The following is a 20,611-nucleotide window of genomic DNA, read 5'->3' on the forward strand; positions in this document are numbered from 1 at the left end:
ACTATAAATTAGATCAAATCGTATTCGCTGAGCCAATAAACGTCGAAACATCAAATAATCTCGAAGAACAAGGTAAATATTTATATTATCTAATTTCCTCTACAGATGCTTGAGATGTCGCAAAAAAATACAAAACTCAGGACAAAAATTAGTATATTTGAGTAATTGTGGAACCTTTTCGCAATAAAATGAGATCTTGTATACATTTACTATGCCTCAGTCATTGGACAATTAAATAGCACAGAGTTACTATGAAAATAATGTTCCTGTGTGAATCCTGGTAGGGGCAGCTGCTTCTCTAATGAATATGAATGTCTGTGCATGAGTGATGGATATTTCTTTATGTATTTAGCTGGATTATCCTACAGAGGAAACTGAATCATGTAGGTGAAATTAATTTTTCTTAATATTTTTCGTAACAAAACTGACACATCCATACAATATTTTGGGGAGTGGGGATACATCTGGAGACCCTGTTTTTCCAGTTTGGAATCATGGACTGAGTCTACCTCCCAAATTTTGTTGAAATCGAAGAGATAACCTCAGGGTACAACAGTAGATAGAAATGCCCAGGTACCAGAGTGGAATCTTTATGCTACTATATAACATCATGTCGAAATTGATTATGAAAAGGTTTCACCCTGGTGCAGTAAAGAAACTGAATCACGTACTATGGTGGAACCTCTTAGGTATTAATGTCATGTTGACATCCCATACTTCTGCCAAGGTTATTAAAGCGAAATTGATTATGACAAGGTTCCACCCTACCCTGGTATATGATTCAGTTTCCTTGACTGCACCTATTTTGGCTCAGGGTATTGTCCCATGATAGGAGAAAGGTTTCAACACTCAGTATGATATGAATATTTTAGACGACCAGATGGCCTAGTGGTTAGAGAACCTGACTACGAAGCTTGAGGTCCCGGGTTCGATTCCCGTGTTGGGGCAGATATTTGTATGAAAAATACGAATGTTTGTTCTCGGGTCTTGGGTGTTTAATATGTATTTAAGTATGTATCTATCTATATAATTATATTTATCCGTTGCTTAGTACCCATAACACAAGCTTTGCTATGCTTACTTTGGGACTAGGTCAATTGGTGTGAATTGTCCTGTGATATTTATTTATTTATTATTTATTTATTTATTATAACAATAGAATAGGTTCCATTTATACTCAACAATGAAAATCAATTAGGAAAGTGTTCTGAATTAATTCTGTATTATCTTTACACAGATCATGAAGATGTAGGCGAATTAATATTTATGGACAATGTTGTAATAAAGAAAAGAATTGGCAAGAGAAATAAGTATATGATTGATATGGAGGAAGGAAGCTTGAGGTGTCCTATGGTAAGATATTTATTTTTACGATTCCATAACCAAAGGGGCACTTAACACCGACAATAGAGAAGCAAAGTAGTCTATCATTTCTACATCAAAATATAAATCGCTTCACTGGCAAAATATTAGATTTAGAATTACTCTCTGAAAAGTTAAACTTAGATATTATCTGCTTAACAGAAACCTGGCTAAAAAAAGATTCAATGCAATTTAATGTACATAATTATGCATAGCCCAGCGCCTTCTGCAGAGAATCTGCAGCAGGTGGCGGGTCTCTCATATTAGTGAAAAATGGTTTAAAGTTCAAAGAACGCAAAGACCTGTCCAGCCTTTCTGTTGAACGTGTATGCGAGATCGCTTCTGCGGAAACGGAACAGTATTTAATTTTATGTATATATAGACCACCAAACTCGAGTATTCCTTTGTTTATAAATACTATGGAAGATGTTCTAAGGAAATCAGTAAAACGTAATAAAGCGCTGGTGGTCTGCGGGGACTTTAATATCGATATTTTATCACAATCCGTTGAAAAGACCAGTTTATTTCTGTTATAATCTTTTAATTTAAATTTCTTATTTAATGAACCCACCAGAGTCACAACCACTTCGGCCACATGTATTGACAACATTGGTTAACTTGTAAGTATTTAGAAAAAGCTGTTATCAGTGGAGTACGATCGGATCACAAAGCTCAAACAGTGAAGTTACCTCGGGCTAGGGGCGGTGTTAATCAAACCATAGAAATTAGGCCGTTGAACAAACAAAGACTTGACCGTCTCAAAACAAACATCGCGCAAAAAGTAAACAATTTAAAAGTAAATACTAAAAATCCAAACGAAAATTTCAAGATATTGTTAAATACTGTATGCGAGGAATACGATAAAAACGTGTAGTAAAAAACGTATTAAAATAGGAAACAAACTATCATTCAATGAATGGGCTACACCCGGAATACGTAGGAGTAGGGACGTCTTATATGATCTTTATGATAAGAAATCGTGTACCACTGATGAACGTTTCCACCAGTATGTCAGGGATTATTCTAAATTATTCAAAATTATATGTAATAAAGCAAAAGCAGCCCATGTAACTAATAAAATTAAGTCCTCTGATGATAAAATTAAAACAGTTTGGAAATTATAAATACTGAAACCGGTCGACGTAAGAACGCGGAGTCCTCTATATCGTTAAAGATTAACAACGTATTAGAAACGGACGCGGTTAAAGTAGCTAACGAGTTTAATACCTACTTCTCTAAAATCCCCATCGAAACGACAAAATGTCTCGCGTCTTCCTCAAAGTTAGCTGAATCGCTCTTAAAACAAAATGTATCTATTCCAAACTTAAGTAACTTTAAATTCACGCATGTCTCTCCCTGTGACATCATTAAGACTTTAGATTATTGAAAGTAAAAAAAACGGAAGACTTGTGGGGCGTCTCAGTTAAGGTTCTACATTCCATTTTAGATGTCGTTGCTCCAACTTTAGCATTTATATTTAATAGCTGTATAGATGAAGGCGAATTTCCAGATTGATGAAATATAGTAAAGTAGTTCCTATTTTCAAATCAGGTGATAAAGATAATCCTCTGATTATCGTCCTGTGTCCATCCTATCAGCGTTTAGCAAAATATTCGAAAAAATGCTGACGCAAATGATCTCGCATTTTAATACCCATAAAATCATGCATCCACAGCAGTTCGGATTCACAAAAGGCAGGTCTACTACAGACGCGGGTCATAGTTTAGTTAAATTCATATTGCAAGCTTGAGGAATCACATGACGCTATAGGTGTATTCTGCGACCTTTCAAAAGCTTTTGATTGTGTGGATCATGATACTTTAATTTGTAAGTTAAATTTTTATGGCATTCGTGGCCTCGCTTTAGAACTCATTAAATCTTACCTCACACAAAGAAGCAAAAGGTAGCGATTAACGGAACGGTATCGGAGGGATCTGTGGTCGAAATGGGAGTGCCTCAAGGATCCATTCTTGCCCCATTCCTGTATCTTATTTATGTAAATGACCTTACTTATATGGTAAGCCAAAAGTCGGGTATAGTTATGTTTGCTGACGACACGTCTTTACTGTTCAAGGTTAGTAGAAAGATACCGACTTCATTGAGCCCAATGAAACCCTGTCCGTGATATCCGCATGGTTTGCTGCCAATAATTTGTTACTAAATCCTAAGAAAACTAAATGTATTAAATTCTCGTTGATAAATTCATCTAGCTCGAATTCAGTTTCTAATATAAAGTTAAATGGTCAAACTATTGAATTTGTAAAATCAACAGTATTTTTAGGAATAACGCTCGATTCTAAACTACAGTGGGGACCTCACGTCACAGCAATCGCGGGTAGATTGAGCTCTGCTGCTTTTGCAGTTTGGAAAATACGGCAGCTAACCGATGTGGCGACGGCACGTTGGTGTATTTTGCTTACTTTAATAGCATTATTTCGTACGGCCTTATTTTATGGGGATCTGCTGCAGACATTGAGTCAATTTTTATCTTACAAAGAGAGCAATTAGAGCAATTTATAATTTGAAGACGCGTGAATCTTTAAGATCTTTTTTAAGGAAACAGATATCCTAACCTAACCCTGCGTCGCTTTATGTTTTTGAAATAATCATGTATGTTAGGAAGAACATATGTGATTTCCCACTAACGTCGATAAGCCAAAAGGCTACTAGAAACACAGGGAAGCTTAAAGTTCCATCTTACAGACTGGCTAAAACCAAAAAGTCTTTCTGGGAAATTGCATACGTTTTTATAATAAAATTCCAAAAATATTACAAATGAAACGGATACAAAATTCAGATCTATTGTCAAGAAGACATTAATATCAAAGCGTATTATAAAGTTAATGATTATGTCATGGACAGGGATATTTGGAAATAATTCCGATCCGCATTAGCGATCCCTTCAAATAGCGAACCTACTGTATTAAAAATAAAGTTGTGTTAAATACTTGATGTATAATATCATTTAATAATATTGTAAATCTGTTTTAAAAAAAATATATATATACCTCGTTGAGTTTCTTGCCGGATTCTTCTCAGCAGAGGGTTTTCCGAACCGGTGGTAGATTTTTTTTGACATTCATAAGTGCTTGTTATAGCCTAAATTGAATAAAGATATTTTGACTTTGACTTTGACTTTGACTTTAAGAGTTGCCAGTACGCTCGCCGCTGATCACATTTTCATACACTTAGTTGTTTCCCGTTACATTACATTTAGTTGTTTTATTTTAACCAAACCTAATTATAAGCATTGTAATGGCTGCTTCAATTATAGTTGCAAAGTTGCGTTTTAATCTGTAGTGCTGCTTGTAAATTAGAACGAAACTAAGTTTGTATGGGGACGCGAGTGTACTGGGGACTCTTAAGCCTCGAAAAAAAAATAGCCAAAGGGCACCAATAAATAGGGTTCTATTATTAAGGTACAAGACTATGTATATTTAGGACAGATAATTGCTCCAACAGACCAAATGTCAAAGGAAATAAACAGGAGGATTGCTAGTGGCTGGAAAAAATATTGGTCTTTGAAGGAAATAATGAAAAGTAAAGAAGTAAGCATAACTATCAAAAGAAAAACTTTTGATACTTGCATCCTGCCCTGTATCACATATGGGAGTGAGACTTGGTCCCTCACCCAGAATCACAGAGAAAAACTAGCCAAGTGTCAGCGGGCAATGGAGAGGAGCATGTTGGCAATAAAACTTAATGATAGAATTACCTCAACAGAAATAAGAAACAAAACTAAAGTTGTCAACATACTTACCAGAATTGACCATTTGAAATGGGGATGGACGGGTCATATGTTGCGTTGTAAAGCAGACAAATGGAGTAAGCAGGTAACACTCTGGTACCCAAGAGATGGAAACAGACAACGAGGGCGTCCAATAAGAAGATGGGAGGATGATTTCCGCCTAACCCTGGGACCATACTGGACCAGAGTTGCAGCTGACAGAGTCCAATGGAGGCAGTTGGAGGAGGCCTATGTCAAAAGACACACCGAACTGAGGGACATTTTATGATAATCAATAACATACACAAAAATAGAAAACTACCAGTTCGGAACAAAAAGGCTATATTATTATTATTATTATTATTATTATTAAGGTACCACACTCCACTATTAATATGAGGGATAGGAATGTAATAAAATAACTCAATTCAACTATTGAAAAAGTAGCTGGGCGTTTTCGTGTAAAAGTAGGGTACACTTTTGTTTGTTTTTGTTCTTTTTTTATTCGACTGGATGGCAAACGAGCAAGTGGGTGTCCTGATGGTAAGAGATCACCACCGCCCATAAACATCTGTAACACCAGGGGGGGGGGGTTGTTTGTTTGTTTTTGTTTTATTTAATGTTTTTTTTTTGTTAACAGTCCTGCACCCACCAGTTTTCCACAACGACCCTCCTCAAGGCTCATATACGTAAGGTGCACTGTGCGACTGCAAAGTACGTCTGTGAGAGGTGCGGGGCCGCGTTCACTGCGCGCTACCTGCTAGAAAGACACGCGGCGGTGCATAGAGCGGGACGGGTGCAGTGTACTGTGTGCGGCAAGCGGCTCAGCCAGCGGACAAGGTGGGAATAAGTTATTGATTATGTAAATTTTAAGTGACCTTTAAATTTAAACCGCAATACAATAACTCTTTATTGTACACCACAAATAATACGCGATAGGTACAGGAACAGGGTACACAGAGAGAAAGATTACAAGGTAAACAGTAGGCGGCCTTATCGCTTAAGAGCAACCTTTTTGATATCTGTCAAAAATTACCAACAAAAAGTTGTAAGAAGTATGTACTTACCACAGAAAGAGGAAGTTTTTTTACTACCATAAGACACAGATAATTTTAACTGGAGACCGAATATTTGTAATACTTGTCAAAATATGCAATATTAAATTAAGGAAGGGGCTGTTAACACCATCCATTGATTAGTGTTAACTGGCGGTTAAATGTGATGCCGTCTCCGTCTATTCGAACAAAACAAATAGAGACGGCATCACACCTAACCGCCAGTTAACACTCACTAATCAACGGATGGTGAAACAGCCCCTAAGTCTTCCATTTTTGTGTAACACACGATACGCAGCAACTGATAAAAATCGGCATTTTGGTGATAATTTTTGCTGGAAATAGGGCGAGTCCAATTCATATCCCAGCTAGTCTTATCTCGCCTCGCTGGTGGAAAAATACTAAGACACTATTCTTAAAAGTTTATATCATGGACGTACTACCTGTTGATATGGAGAATGAGAAAAGTAGGTATGAATTGTAGCTATTTATTGGAATTGGTGAATTCATTCGAGTTTCGGTTTCGACGTAAGGGAATATCAATTAAGTCAAGTCAAAGACTTAGGACTGGTTTGGTTGCTTTACATTTTTTTTTTTTTTTGCTTCTTAAATCTGCAATCAACCACTTGAGTCATAATCAGATAGTCTGAATTTTATTAACTTTCGTGGGGTATTCCAACAAACACACTCCCACTTGACTTACATTTGGCAACTGTTGTATAATGGAACGTAGATTAGATTAGATTAGATTTATTTATTACCTTTTGAAAAAATACATTATAAGCACATGTCAGTTAATTATAAGAAATTCACAAAAAGGATCGTCAAATGTATACAAATAAATAATCTATTAAGTATAATAAATAGTCAGCGAGAATAAAAAATAAATAAATTTAAAATGTCAAATTAGAATTCAATTCAATAATAATAATTAAAAGCAACTGGGATGTAAAAGGATTTTTATCAGCGGAGGATGATGATTGGGATTGTTATCAAAATTTGAATAACCCTGGCGACGCCCTTCTACATCAACCAGTTGGGAAATAGTGTAGGTCAGGTGAACCTGCTCGTTTGTCAGCTATTACATCCCCCAATCCCCCGAAAAAAATGGAGAAGTTTGACGGTAGCCGGTGTGTTAGCTGGCATTATTTGTTTGTCAGTATGTCGGCCCACCTCCGTACGCACGGCGCCGCGCGGCAGCACGAGTGTCCCGCGTGCCACAGAAGCTTCCTGCGGCAAGCCTCGCTCCGGCGACACGTCAAATTCGTGCACAAAGATGGCGGCCTTACCTGCGATATCTGCGGCGAAAGGTAAATTAAAGGTGCGACCAAACCGCTGCTTAAAAAGCGGTGACGGTACGGAATCGCAGTGATGCATCGTATACGCACCTTTTTTTTGCATGCTTTCCACACCGCTGTTTAAAATACGCAAACGGTGCGGAATCGCAGTGACGTGCCGTAAACGTTACGACTTGTGTTCGGTAAAGACCTGAAGTTTACGACACGTCACTGCGATTCTGTATTTTAAGCAGCGGTGTGGAGAGCATGCGATAAAAACGGTGCGCATACGGTGCGTCACTGCGATTCCGTGCCGTCACCGTTTTTTAAGCAGCGGTTTGGTCGCACCTTAATACTAATGAACTAGAAACAATTACGCTCACCCGTGACGTTACGATATCTACGTATATGCAACAAACGTGTTCACGCAGCTTCTCCACCTCCACACTGTAAGAAAGAACCACAGATATAGATTACTCTAGAGTACGCATATGCATCTACTTCGCGCGTCCGAACCCCGACCAAACGTCGGGGTTGGCCCCATACAAAGGTTGACCGCTAACTGACTAATCATGACTAGTGACTGACTCGAGCCCCAAGGCGAGGGTGGGTGGCGCATTTGAATCGATTTTGCGCGGACATCGGGGAATTCACAATATTCACATCGCTAATTCGCTCTGAAAACGTCACAGTAGATATAAAAGTGACACGGTTGGTTTTCATACAGATTGAGGTGTTTGCGTTATCTAGTGTAATCTATATCTGTGGAAAGAACTCACACTACGCCGACCCGTTTCGAACTCAACCAGAGTTCATCCTCAAAGCAACACAACCGTTCACCATGCTACCAGGTGATACACCATGCTACACCCACAACCCACAAGTCATATCTAACTAATAAAAATAAATAAATAATAACTAAAAAAATAGGATAGGGAGATGTGGAGGTCAAGAAGGGAGGCCTTTGTTCAGCAGTGGGACACACACATCGGCTAATAAAAAAAAAATTACCATTTTGGAGGGGTGGTCTGATCAACAAATAAACTCATGCCAAACTACAGCTTTCTAGCACCAATAGTCTCAAAGCTAAACCACGGACGGACATGGCGAAACTAGAAGGTTTCCTTTTCCTGGGACTACAGAACCCCAAAAATTGTCCCCTAGGTTTAAGGAAAATCGTCTTGCTGTAGCCTGACTGGCCTTGCCCATGATTCCACCAACCGGTTGTTCTAATGACTTATTTAATCAAACTTGTTTATTTGGAATTTTAATTGATAATTGTTAACCAGATACAATCCATACCTCATCATCATCATGTCAGCCGAAAGACGTCCACTTCTGGACATAGGCCTCCCCCAAGGCTCTCCACTCAGACCGGTCTTGTGCTTTCCGCATCCACCGCGATCCCGCGATCTTAACCAGGTCGTCGCTCCATCTTGTCGGAGGCCTACCGACCGCTCGTCTCCCGGTCCGCGGACGCCATTCGAGAACCTTTTGACCCCATCGGCCATCAGTCCTGCGAGCAATGTGCCCCGCCCACTGCCACTTCAGATTCGCAATTCTTCGGGCTATGTCGGTAACCTCCATACCAACATACAATCCATACCTACTATATATAAATGTGAAAGTGTGTTTGTATGTTTTACCTTCTTTCCCGCCGCAACGGAGCAACGGATCGAAGTGATTTTTGGATACTTAGAGATAATTTATGGGCCAGAGAGTGACAGGTTACTTTTTATCCCGGAAAAATGCACAGTTCCCGAGGGAACAGTGCGCGATAGCCGAATTCCACGCGGACGAAGCCGCGGGCAAAAGCTAGTAGGATACAAAACATACAATGGCTCTTTATTGAACGCTGCCACTATATAGGTAGTGCCACGAGAGTTGAAGTGAATGATTGATTACACACACAGCTACATGAAGAACCGATTGCGTAAAAGGAGAATGAATGAAATGAATGAGTATAGGTCAAAATCCCGCTGTCATTACATGAAATGTCTTTGTGTGCGTGACCTCAACTCTGGTGGAGTTGCACTACCTATACCTAAGCTGCACGCCAATGCTAGTACAGTCAGCAACCTAACTAACTTAGAAAAGAAGATAACCCCCGACGTTGTCGTTTCAAGATTCAATCTCAAAAACGTCTGAAACGTTTTTTTTTTCAAACAGCTAAGAAACACATAAACTCGCTTTCACGTTAAAAACCGTACCGATCGGTCCATCCGTTTGAGAGCTACAATGCCAGAGACAGACATCGGTGTCAAACCTATAAGATCCCTCTTTTTGCGTCGCGGGTTAAAAAATGTACACTTCTCATACTCCTAAAATTGATATATTTATGCTGGATCTAGGCGACATAAAATTACTTTTTACGCTCTAGTGCATGAAGTATCTTCGTCTATGACCAAGGTAATCAGGTGTCAACAGCCACAAACAAAAAAAAAACTACATATTTTTATTTTTTAAATAAAAATCAATTAAAACAAATCAATAAAACTAAAAAATTATACTTATATAGTAATGCATGAATAATAAAAGGTACATAGTGCTTTCTCATTTCCTCGCAATCGAAGTGAAAAGCAGAGTGTAGAACTCAAGCATTAAACCCATTTTCCCCTAGACGTGTCTATCCAACCTCGCCGTACTAGCTCGGGTGGCTATATGATATGAGCGTGAGCGTCTTGGGTAAAATGGCTCGTTTTATGCTCTTATTGTACAATCTACTATTTTTAACCAAAACTTATTGTTTAACAGGTTCACTACCCGCGTGCAGTGGACGAAGCATCAAACGACACACAAGCGCTAAGGTTAGTCTAGAATAAGAATTAACTTACATATTACTTATTTGCTACGTATTAAATATCCGTTCCAGGGTCTGTATTCGGTATTTATTTATATATTGCCAAACTTTTTCCAAAAAAAAGGTTGCTGTTGGGGCGTAGCAATTTAAAATTAAGAGCGTGCAAACGAAAAATTGCCCATTCAGCGATTTTGAGGTTTTTCAAATGCCTTATTAATGTCTAAATGCTTACGTTTTTTAAGGAAAAACTAATGTAACATATAGATAAACTCTTACTCTGATGTATAGCGGTGATTTCCATTTATTTCCGTCAGCGATTTTTTTTTGCCAAATCATTTTGTTAGTGAGGTTTTACAAAAATACGCGTCAGAGCTGTCTTTCATGTGAAATATTTCCATTATAACCCACCACAAACAGTGTAACTTTAAGATTTTATAATAGGAATTTTTTAGGAATTTAAATATAATGTACCAACTCGGAGTAATTAACGAAATTACAAACGTCATGTCAACTCATCAAAAATCCACGTGGAATTACCCCAAAGCACCTTAGTATTTTATGCAATTGTTACATAAAGAGGGGTCTTGAAACCATAGTGTGGGTTAACGATACCAGCGAAGTGAATATCGTTATAGCATCACACGAGTGTTTTAAGGCCTAATTATGTAAAATTTCATACAATATTTTATATACACACATTATCGCCGAAATATATATATATATCGGGGATTTCGGAATTGCTCGTTTAAAGGTATTAGATGAAAATAATTATGAGCAATGATGATGAAATATTCATTTATTTACTAAGTATTACGTGCCCTCACACAGTATACCATCATATGCGTGAGAAACATTGAAACTAAATATTTTGCGCGCACTGAAAAATTAAATTTTTATTGCCAGCTTTTTTTACTGACTGTAATTTTTATACGTTGTTGCCATCTAGGGCCAAAGTACTTGTCAAGACGAATCAAACGAGCCCAAAGTCGATGTGGTTATATAGATTTATTACAGAGTTCCTACGGCCACCTTCCAGCTCCATCATCAGATCAGGCTTCATAAATCATAATAATATACTGCATTGTCATTTGATTTACACACGTATGTAAAATTTTAACTTAATCTGAAAACGCATATTTAGTCAAGTTTAGCTTCCAAAATTTTATCGATACCTACTAATAACTAACATACTAACAGGGCAAGATAAGTAAAAAGCTTGTAAGTAATAAAATAAATTATTATGTTAAGGAATAAAAATATTTATATCACAACAATTTTTTTTCTTAATTTTACTACGACGGAAAATGTACAACGATCAAGATGTGTTTAATGTTTCGGCAACGCTCGCATCGTACGCACACAGCAAACCGCTGTAGTGTGCGGGCGAAACACGGGCCGCGGGAAGAAGATCGCGCCAGTGACGAGTTGGGACAAAATGTTTGCGCGCTCTTAATGAATTAATTATATCAACTACCTAACCCTTTTCCAGGCCCCGCGAATCTAGATACGCTACCACAAAATGAATCATAGTTTTATATTGTTTACCTATGGCGGATTAAATTAATAACGAATCATATTTTTAACACTTCAATTGATTTTGTACCATGTTAAAATTTTAGCAAGGTCTAATATATGTGTACCTACATTTATGTGGTCGCTAAATGCACTACGCCTGGATAAGGGTTTAATCATTGATATATTGTACCTTATGGAACTACTGGCTGTTTGGAAGAAAACGCGCGGCGCATCATTCGTCAATATTATTTTTCACTTCTCATGCTCGTAAAGTTGGTATTTATGCTGAATCTAGGCGACATAAAATTACTTTTTATGCTCTAGTGCATAAAGTAAAATCTTCTAAGAACAAGGTGTTTTTTTAATAACTTTTATTTAATGTAAAACTAAAAATCAATCAAAGTAAATCAATTAAACTAAAAAATTGTAATTATATCGCAATCCATGAACAATAAAAGGTACCTACGAATTGAATAATTGTTTTCACTATTGCTATTTCCTTTCCCCGCAATCTAAGTGAAAAGCAGAGTGTAAAACTCGAGTATTTTACCCATTTTCCCCTTGACGTATCTATCCACCCTCGCCGTACCGGCTCGGGTGGCTATATGAACGCCTCGGGTAAAATGGCTGGTTTTATGCTCTTGTTGTACAATCTACTGTTGACACAACCCCTGTCTCTGACGTCAACATACTATAGTGAAACGTTGACAAAACCGCGCTGTAAACTACAGTACCCGGTGATAAAGATTACACATCGGTCTTCGGAAAAAGACAGTTGGCAGTTCACGACGATTTCCGAACACTGGCGACCGTCCGTCAATCATCGTATTTATTAAGTGACGTTTTGTATCAAATGAATACTGCACCTATATGGACTTAAGTAGTTGCAACTATATAAAATATAATGACCCGGATAACCCACGTCTTAAATCGAGCTAAACTCGATTTAAGACGTGAGTTATCCGGGTCATTATATTTAATATGAGTGAGTCTCACGGTAGTTTCATGTTCATACTTGCATCTGCAATACCCCTGGTGTTGCAGATGTTTATGGGCGGTGGTGATCTCTTACCATCAGGAGACCCACTTGCTCGTTTGCCATCCAGTCAAATAAATAAATAATAACTACTAGAAAAAGGATAGTTTCCTCATTTTCCCAAAGATGCCATCGTACAATTTATAACATAGACATTAGCTGTAAGAAATGAGTGCTCAATTATGCAACACCTAATTAAAAATACCCTTTCACTGGCTAGCTATAATTACTAACATAGTCTTAAGGAAATACTAACAAAATTTTTGGACCAAGTTGTCTGAATAAATAATGTCTTATAATTATAATAACCATAGAAAGTTTTTTATGCCCAGCAGTGGGCGTCTAGCAAGAAATGTCAAACAATCCGTCGCCAATATCTAGTTTTTACGTGACCTCGAAAAAACTACCCATTGAACAAAATCTAGTAAAAACTTGGAACCGAAACAATTCTGCTTTTTGTTATGACATTTTAGAGTTCTGCACGCGAAATGTGCGCTCGGAAAATATCTTATTAAGGCTTCGTTTCCATTAGTGAACCTTACCCGAGACTCAAACTATCTGTATACCGAATTTCATCTGAATCGGTTCAGCGGTTTAGACGTGAAGAGGTAACAACCAAACAAACAGACTAACACACAAACAAACACTTTCCTATTTATAATATTAGGGGGATATAGCCTTATGACCGACAGACGGACCGACAAAGGAACTTAAGGCTACGTTTCCACCAGAGATGTTAATATTCATATTAGTTTATTTATTGCATGATGTGCTAGGATGTGTTCCGAGGAAAGGGTTTTTCGTGAAGCAAATAGAAATGCTTTATTTACCTCGCCTCGCTCCGCTCAGCTGGTTCCACCAGAGATGTGCCGAGCCATGATGTGTAAATGAAGCTTGTCAAATTCCGCTTGTAGTATCTAGGTACGAAGTGTTTTAAGACTAGTTCCAGGTCATTCGTGAATTCGAGTACCTAAAACTTTCAATTCAGGGATTCGTTGGATAAATAGTGTTAAGTTTTAATGCCTTGTCACTCAAGCTCTGCAAGGTGACATCGACCTCAGCCTCAGTCCTATTCTTTACCTTCTTAAATCGTCCACAATGCCATGTCGTCAACATACAATATCTAAATCGTCACCTTCCTAACTCGTCCAAGTGCTTACTTATAGCGTCAATATCTCATTCCATAGTCCACAGTGCTAACTTACCCCCATACCTAATGGTCCACAGTGCTAATTCGCCCACATTCCTATATCGACGGCAGTGCTATTTCATGCAAAATCGTCCAAAATGAGACATGTCTTACGAATGTACGATTTGAAGCGTTTAGAAATATGTTTGGAGATCTTACGGTGTGAGTGTGACTGATCACTTCATTTAAAATTTTAAATATGAAAGAGTTCAAATAATAGAAATATTTGGCAGCTGATTGCTTGTTTTTGGCAGGTGGTAGGACCATGTGCAAGGTCCGCCCGGATTGCTACAACCATCTTGCTCGCTAATCCTGCCGTGAAATAGCAGTGCTTGCATTGTTGTGTTTCGGCGTGGAGAGTAAGACAGCCGGTGAAATTACTGGCACTTGAGGTATCCCATCTTAGGCCTCTAGGTTGGCAACGCATCTGCAATCCCCCTTGTGTTGCAGGTGTCAATGGGCGGTGGTAATCTCTTACCATCAGGTGACCCACTTGCTCGTTTTCCATCCAGTCGAATAAAAAAAAAAAAAAACGAAAAAAATCATGGCAGTAGCTATACATATAAGTATATCGAATTAAAAAATAGAGGTGAAATAGGTTTTATTATGGACGCCAAAGAACGCGGTACCCGGACTTCCCTATGTGTTTCTGAAGTACGGCCTACGCTAGCTGCTGGGCTACTCCGAAACTCGAAACTCGAAGTTCGTGTCGTGCGGTCCCTCTGACACTTACACTGTTTGATACGAGAGCGAGAGGGACCGCACGACACGAACTTCGAGTTACGAGTTTCGTAGTAGCCTTGCTGGCGCGGGTGCACTGCGCGGGCGCGGGAACAGAGGGCCTACCCGAAATTCGAGAATTCAAGTTCGTGTCGTTCCGTCCTTTTGACGCTTGTACTATTAATTACGAGAGTGAGAGGGGCGTCACTCTCGTAATTAATAGTACAAGCGTCAAAAGGACGGAACGACACGAACTTTGATTATCGAATTTCGTAGTAGCCCCGTAGGTAAAATGCACCGCATGCGACGCGTGCAGTTAGCGTTGCTTATACTATATTTCAATACGCGTCCACCCGCTCCGTGCAAACCGCGTCAGCTAGCCTAGCATATGCCCTAAAACGCAGCTCTCAAGTCTCGCAACTCTGTGAACTCGGCGACTTCTAAATACGCCAGACATACTGACAGTTTCGAATACTTACCTAACTAAAATTTTATACCGGGTGTGGCCTGTAATAATCATCATCATCATCATCTCAGCCGTAGGACGTCCACTGTTGGACATAGGCCTCCCCCACAGACCTCCAGTTCCACCGTGAACCCGCAGCTTTAACCAGGTCATCCGTCCATCTTGTTGGTGGACGTCCTACGCTGCGCTTGCCGATCCGCGGCCTCCACTCGAGAACTTTTCGGCCCCAACGGCCATCCGCTCTCCGTGCTATATGGCCCGCCCATTGCCACTTCAACGAGCTAATGTTTTGGCCTGTAATATTAGCAAATAATTAAAACATAGATCATACTCGTCAAACTGAACAACATTAGTTCAGACTTTTAAAAATACTTAGTTTTTTAACTTTTATAACACTTAAGGTTATTCGAAGAAGCAATGTAAAGCGAAATGCTTGATGTTTGTAGCGTGAACGGCGACTTCAGTTGTGTTCTAGGATGGCGTTGTTTGATAGTAGTAAGTTTTTTCAAAGTCGCTGTTCTAATGTTGTTCAGTACCACTACCATGAGTTTACAGTGACCGTACTCGTTAGCGACGGCGTAAATTATTAGCATGGAGAATTGTACAGCGCCTCTACAAATAATTTACGCCGTCGCTATCGAGTACGGTCACTGTTAACTCATGGTAGTGGTACAGCGCATCTACAAATAATTTACGCCGTCGCTATCGAGTACGGTCACTGTTAACTCATGGTAGTGGTACAGCGCATCTACAAATAATTTACGCCGTCGCTATCGAGTACGGTCACTGTTAACTCATGGTAGTGGTACAGCGCATCTACAAATAATTTACGCCGTCGCTATCGAGTACGGTCACTTAACTCATGGTAGTGGTACAGCGCATCTACAAATAATTTACGCCGTCGCTATCGAGTACGGTCACTGTAAACTCATGGTAGTGGTACAGTTTGACGAGGACGATCTACGTTTTAATTTTTTGCTCGAATTAGGTACAGGCCACGCCCGGTATATTTTAAAAATCGCATTTATAGGTAATATTAATAAATTAATAATAAATATCACGGGACAATTCACACCAGTTGACCCAAAGTAAGCTAAGATTAATTATAGTAATAGATAAGATTAATATAGATTTTGGGGATCTACGAAACGTTTCCAAAAATTCCTATAAAGTTTGCTATTGTGTTTGTTTTCGGGGTCCTACGGGTGAGTTTTAGCCCGAGCTTAGCTCGGTCGCCCTGGTACAGTCACCAGCACCAATATCTGACACAATAATGCGTGCATAAATATCTGATACGGCTCTATTTCTAGGGCCAGTAGGATGTGTCAGATATTGTTGCCCGCTCCACTGTGGCAGATATTAATTAAGAATTCAGATTACATACTTAATGCTCGGTTCACATTATTCCAGTAGCGTGACACTGCGGTGCTCGATCGATCTTGTGTAACTCGTTTGGATTGTGACTCCGCATGTATCGCTTCTGGCACGATTTTACTGGAATACTGTGACCAGGGCATAAGTGAGTTCTTAATTGGCTTTATTGTCAAAATGGCGTGTTGACGTGTACGCCATATATAGGGAAATTCAATGCATTTTAATCGCATTACCTGATTCTAGATTGAGCTCGACAGTCAGCAAATTCCCGTTAAGTATTTAATGATAATGAGTTTGTTGTAATTCATATCAAACCAAATATCGTGGAACAATTTAGTTAATAGTTACTGTGGACCCACTGAAAATCAGCGTCGTGGCACCGCGTGCCATGACACATGCTGAGGGGTGTCCTTTTCTTGTATCAACTACATATGTATATATTTATTGTTTCGTTTAGCTGTATTATTGTACTCGTAGTTGTTCAAAAATAAATATTTTCTATTCTATTCTATTCACACCAATTGACTTATAGTCCTTATTTTAGTCTCAAACTAAAAAAACTTGTACTAAATACATTTAAGAGTATTTCTCAAAAAGTTGTCCCATCATGAAATTGACAAGAAATCAATTTTGTCAAGAAATTATTAACCCTAAGGACGAGATCATGAAACATCCAAAATTTCACGTCAGGAAAACGTCAAGAAATCTTGTTAGGAAAAAAATCTTAATTTATATACATATACCTATATTGTATAAACAAAGATTATCTGACTTTTTTCCACTTTAACCACAAGGTTTTGTATATGTTTAAAAACAATATTACTTATTTTTTATGGTGAAATAGCGTCAGGGTTTTTTTTAAATAAGTGGACAACTGAAAAATTGAAAAATGGACGACTTTTTGAGAAATAGTCTTAAACGTCCAAGACCCGAGAACAAACAGTGGGTTCATACAAAAATGTGCCCCGACTGGGGATCGAACCGGGACCTCAAACTTCATTTATGTCTTTATTCACAAAATAACAACATTTTCAAGTTCTCTAACTGCTTGGCGGATTGCCGTCACGATTAAATTTAATTATCCTAATTAAATTAAACTCTAGTTATGCCTATTGCATAGGTCTCCGCGCGTCACTGCGCCGCATGGCCGTCGAAGACAGCAAGCTCACAATTTTTTATTTATACTATTAAATATGCATATTAAAATTTAAAAAAAATATTTTGTCTTCATAACACTTAAAATAATATTTCCCGCTGGAACAAAAATGTGGATTTCTCAAAAGGTTAAACAGTTGTTTGTTAATAATTTTTTCTCGAATTTTCGCTAACAAAAAACCTAAAAGGTGGCATAAAAGTTTGACTAATTGGTCTCTAAATTTTTTACCTTCATATACTTAACAAGATCACGTGATAAAAAGAATGGCCTAAAAATGTGGTTAACTTTTAAATAATTTTAATAACAAACAATTTAAAACAGTTTTTATCGCGTGATTGTGTTAAAAAATTATAGACCAATTATTTAAACTAATAAGTTGTTTTTTGTGTTTGTTTTCTGGCAAATAAATAAATACTATACTATACTATACTATAACGGAGATCAGGAAAAAAAAATAACAACGGTTAAAAGGATCTTAACAGAAAGATCGACAAAGCGATCCTATAAGCCGCTATAAGGATTTATTTTTTCCTTTTTAGGCACAGAACCGTAAACGAACGTAGTAAAAAAAATGCAAAATTGGAACAAAGAACCTCCTTTTTTAAAGTCTGTTATAAATGATCAATACTCATTATTTCCTTCACGTCATGCCTAGCCAATATTTCTATTTCCAAAATGTTCCTAAGTATGTACCTATGTATTTATTATGTATATATGTAGTAAACTCTTTATTGCATATCACGAATTAAATATACAAAGTCGAACCTATCCTTTCCTTAATAGGGAACCTCTTGCAGCTAATCTAGTAATGAGCGAAAACTTATAAAGATGGAATGAATTAATAATACAGCAGGGCTACTACGAAACTCGAAGTTCGTGTCGTGCGGTCCCTTTGACACTTACCTATACTATTTAATACGAGAGCGAGAGGGACGGTACGATATGAGCTTCGATTTTCTAACTTCGGAGTATACCACGCGCCATATAAATCTGCCTAAAAATTCAATACTTAATAATCAGTTTTGATGCGACGTCTTTACGTTACTTCCGGATTGTGTTGAATCGCTTAACGGTATAGTGCTTATTCAATTATTGAAATTATACCTTTATAGTTTTTGTGGTACTAGTCGGGGCAATGAACTTTTAGGCAAAGTTAGGCGGCGGAAGGTATAGGCCCTCAGGGGTCTCTGACCACGGGGCTTTAAATTCAGGATTCGATTATTTTGTTCTAGCATTTAAAAATATAAACACTATTTTTTTTTTCATAGATCAATGTATGCGATACAATACCAAATTGACGCCACATTGATATATAGGAATATGTTTATCTTAGAGATGTCAAACAAATGTCAAAAAATATTTCAAGGCCCCCGTACCAAGAGACAGCGATAACACCGCCATGTCCGATACACTGATTTAACGATTAAACTTTGAAGATCAATAAATGGTCTTTTAAGTTTTTTGAAAATGTTATTTAAACAAAAGTAGCTTAATTTTGTGAGTGGAATCGAACCTTGAGTTTAAAGCCCCATTGTCAGAGACATCCTGTATAATTATTTAGGTTTGACATGATAAGATAACACCCAAGTCCTTAACTCTACAGGTAAGTCGACTTTTGTGTCCTAATCTATACCTGTCAAACGAAAATAAGGGTAAAATGAAATCAAATAGTACATTACTGCAGAGACCGCGAAATAGGGGATTGCCGGCCGAGTAGTTATAGATGGCCGAGTGTTAACGATGCCATCTAGAGATACGAGGCCGACAATCCCAGCAGGGCTACTACGAAACTCGAAGTTCGTATCGTACCGTCCCTTTCGCTCTCGTATTAAATAGTATAAGTGTCAGAGGAACCGCACGACACGAACTTCGAGTTTCGAGTTTCGTAGTAGCCCTGCTGTTCGCGGACGAGGCTTGTATGGTGCTTTTCTCAAATAAATCCAAGGAAATAATACCATGTCATGATGATGAACTCATATCGGAAACAATAACACTTATTTTAATTGAAAGAAAACCACTCGTTTTAGGTATAAACCGTAGAAATATTTGTTTTTTTCTATTCCCGCCAAAATACTCTTTTTCAGCATTTTCATTTGTAAGCTGTTAGAGTTAATGTTTTTGCCACCAAATCTTGAGATGTTTTTTTTTATTAAAAAATTACGATACCTTATTAATTTGTTATTTTAATAAATAATAAACAATAAATGTAAATTCTAGTTTTTTTATATTGAATACCTGATTTAATCTAATTGTATAATCGAGTCAAATAAGAGATTAAACACAACCTTTTTTTTCTTAATTGGCAGTATGCCATAGATAGATAGTCGATAAATAAATGAATGTATTGTGAATAAATGTATTTTCTTTCTTTCTTTCTTCTTTCTATAAAAAAAAATAAACCCAGTGAAACAAAACAAGAGACAATCCCTTTGCTGGCCATGCATGGCCGGCAATGTTATATGAAATTCCATTACTTCCTCTAATTTGAAATTAGAACGAATCTTCAATAAGTGCTATACCTCCAACGACGTACTTGGCGTTCTATGGTAACGAAGATAAGGACGACATTTCCTTGGATATTTGAGAAAAATACGTTTGCGTTTTACCCGACTGCCTGGTCTTTCAGGCAGGGGTACCTCCCGTACCTGGGCGACCAGCGTTTCCCAGAGATAAGACCAAGCTACTCGTAGGTAGATCGATTTTTCATTCCCAAAAACTACATACCAAATTTCATCGAAATCGTTGGAGCCGTTTCCGAGACCCCGAAATATAAGAAGAAATTGCTTGTTTTTTATCTGAATACATTCAATTAAATGAAACATACAATTGTATTGTGTTATGTATGTTGTGTTATTAATAAAACCATTTCTCAAACAAGGAATGTTAAAAATAATTATATTTATTAGTTATTTTCGTTATTAACCCCCGTATGCC

At 37.9% G+C, this 20,611-nt stretch overlaps 2 protein-coding genes across 2 annotated transcripts in view; one reads left to right on the plus strand and one right to left on the minus strand.

Annotated features, from left to right (window-relative positions):
* Nucleotides 1-11,878, minus strand: part of LOC141444281 (U-megalopygitoxin(8)-Mo12-like) — a 241,785-nt gene extending 229,907 nt beyond the window's left edge. Inside the window, exon 1 of the mRNA XM_074109778.1 lies at nucleotides 11,866-11,878. The gene's annotated coding sequence lies outside the window, so the exon portion shown is untranslated. The remainder of the gene's footprint in view (nucleotides 1-11,865) is intronic.
* The window catches only part of LOC141444285 (uncharacterized), a 273,640-nt gene that overhangs the window by 2,778 nt on the left and 250,251 nt on the right, over nucleotides 1-20,611 (plus strand). Inside the window, exons 3-4 of the mRNA XM_074109781.1 lie at nucleotides 1,238-1,353; nucleotides 5,730-5,929. Coding sequence (XP_073965882.1) covers nucleotides 1,238-1,353; nucleotides 5,730-5,929 — 316 coding nt within the window. The remainder of the gene's footprint in view (nucleotides 1-1,237; nucleotides 1,354-5,729; nucleotides 5,930-20,611) is intronic.

Source organism: Choristoneura fumiferana, chromosome 29 (assembly GCF_025370935.1).
Source record: "Choristoneura fumiferana chromosome 29, NRCan_CFum_1, whole genome shotgun sequence".
NCBI classification, from domain to species: Eukaryota; Metazoa; Arthropoda; class Insecta; order Lepidoptera; family Tortricidae; genus Choristoneura; species Choristoneura fumiferana.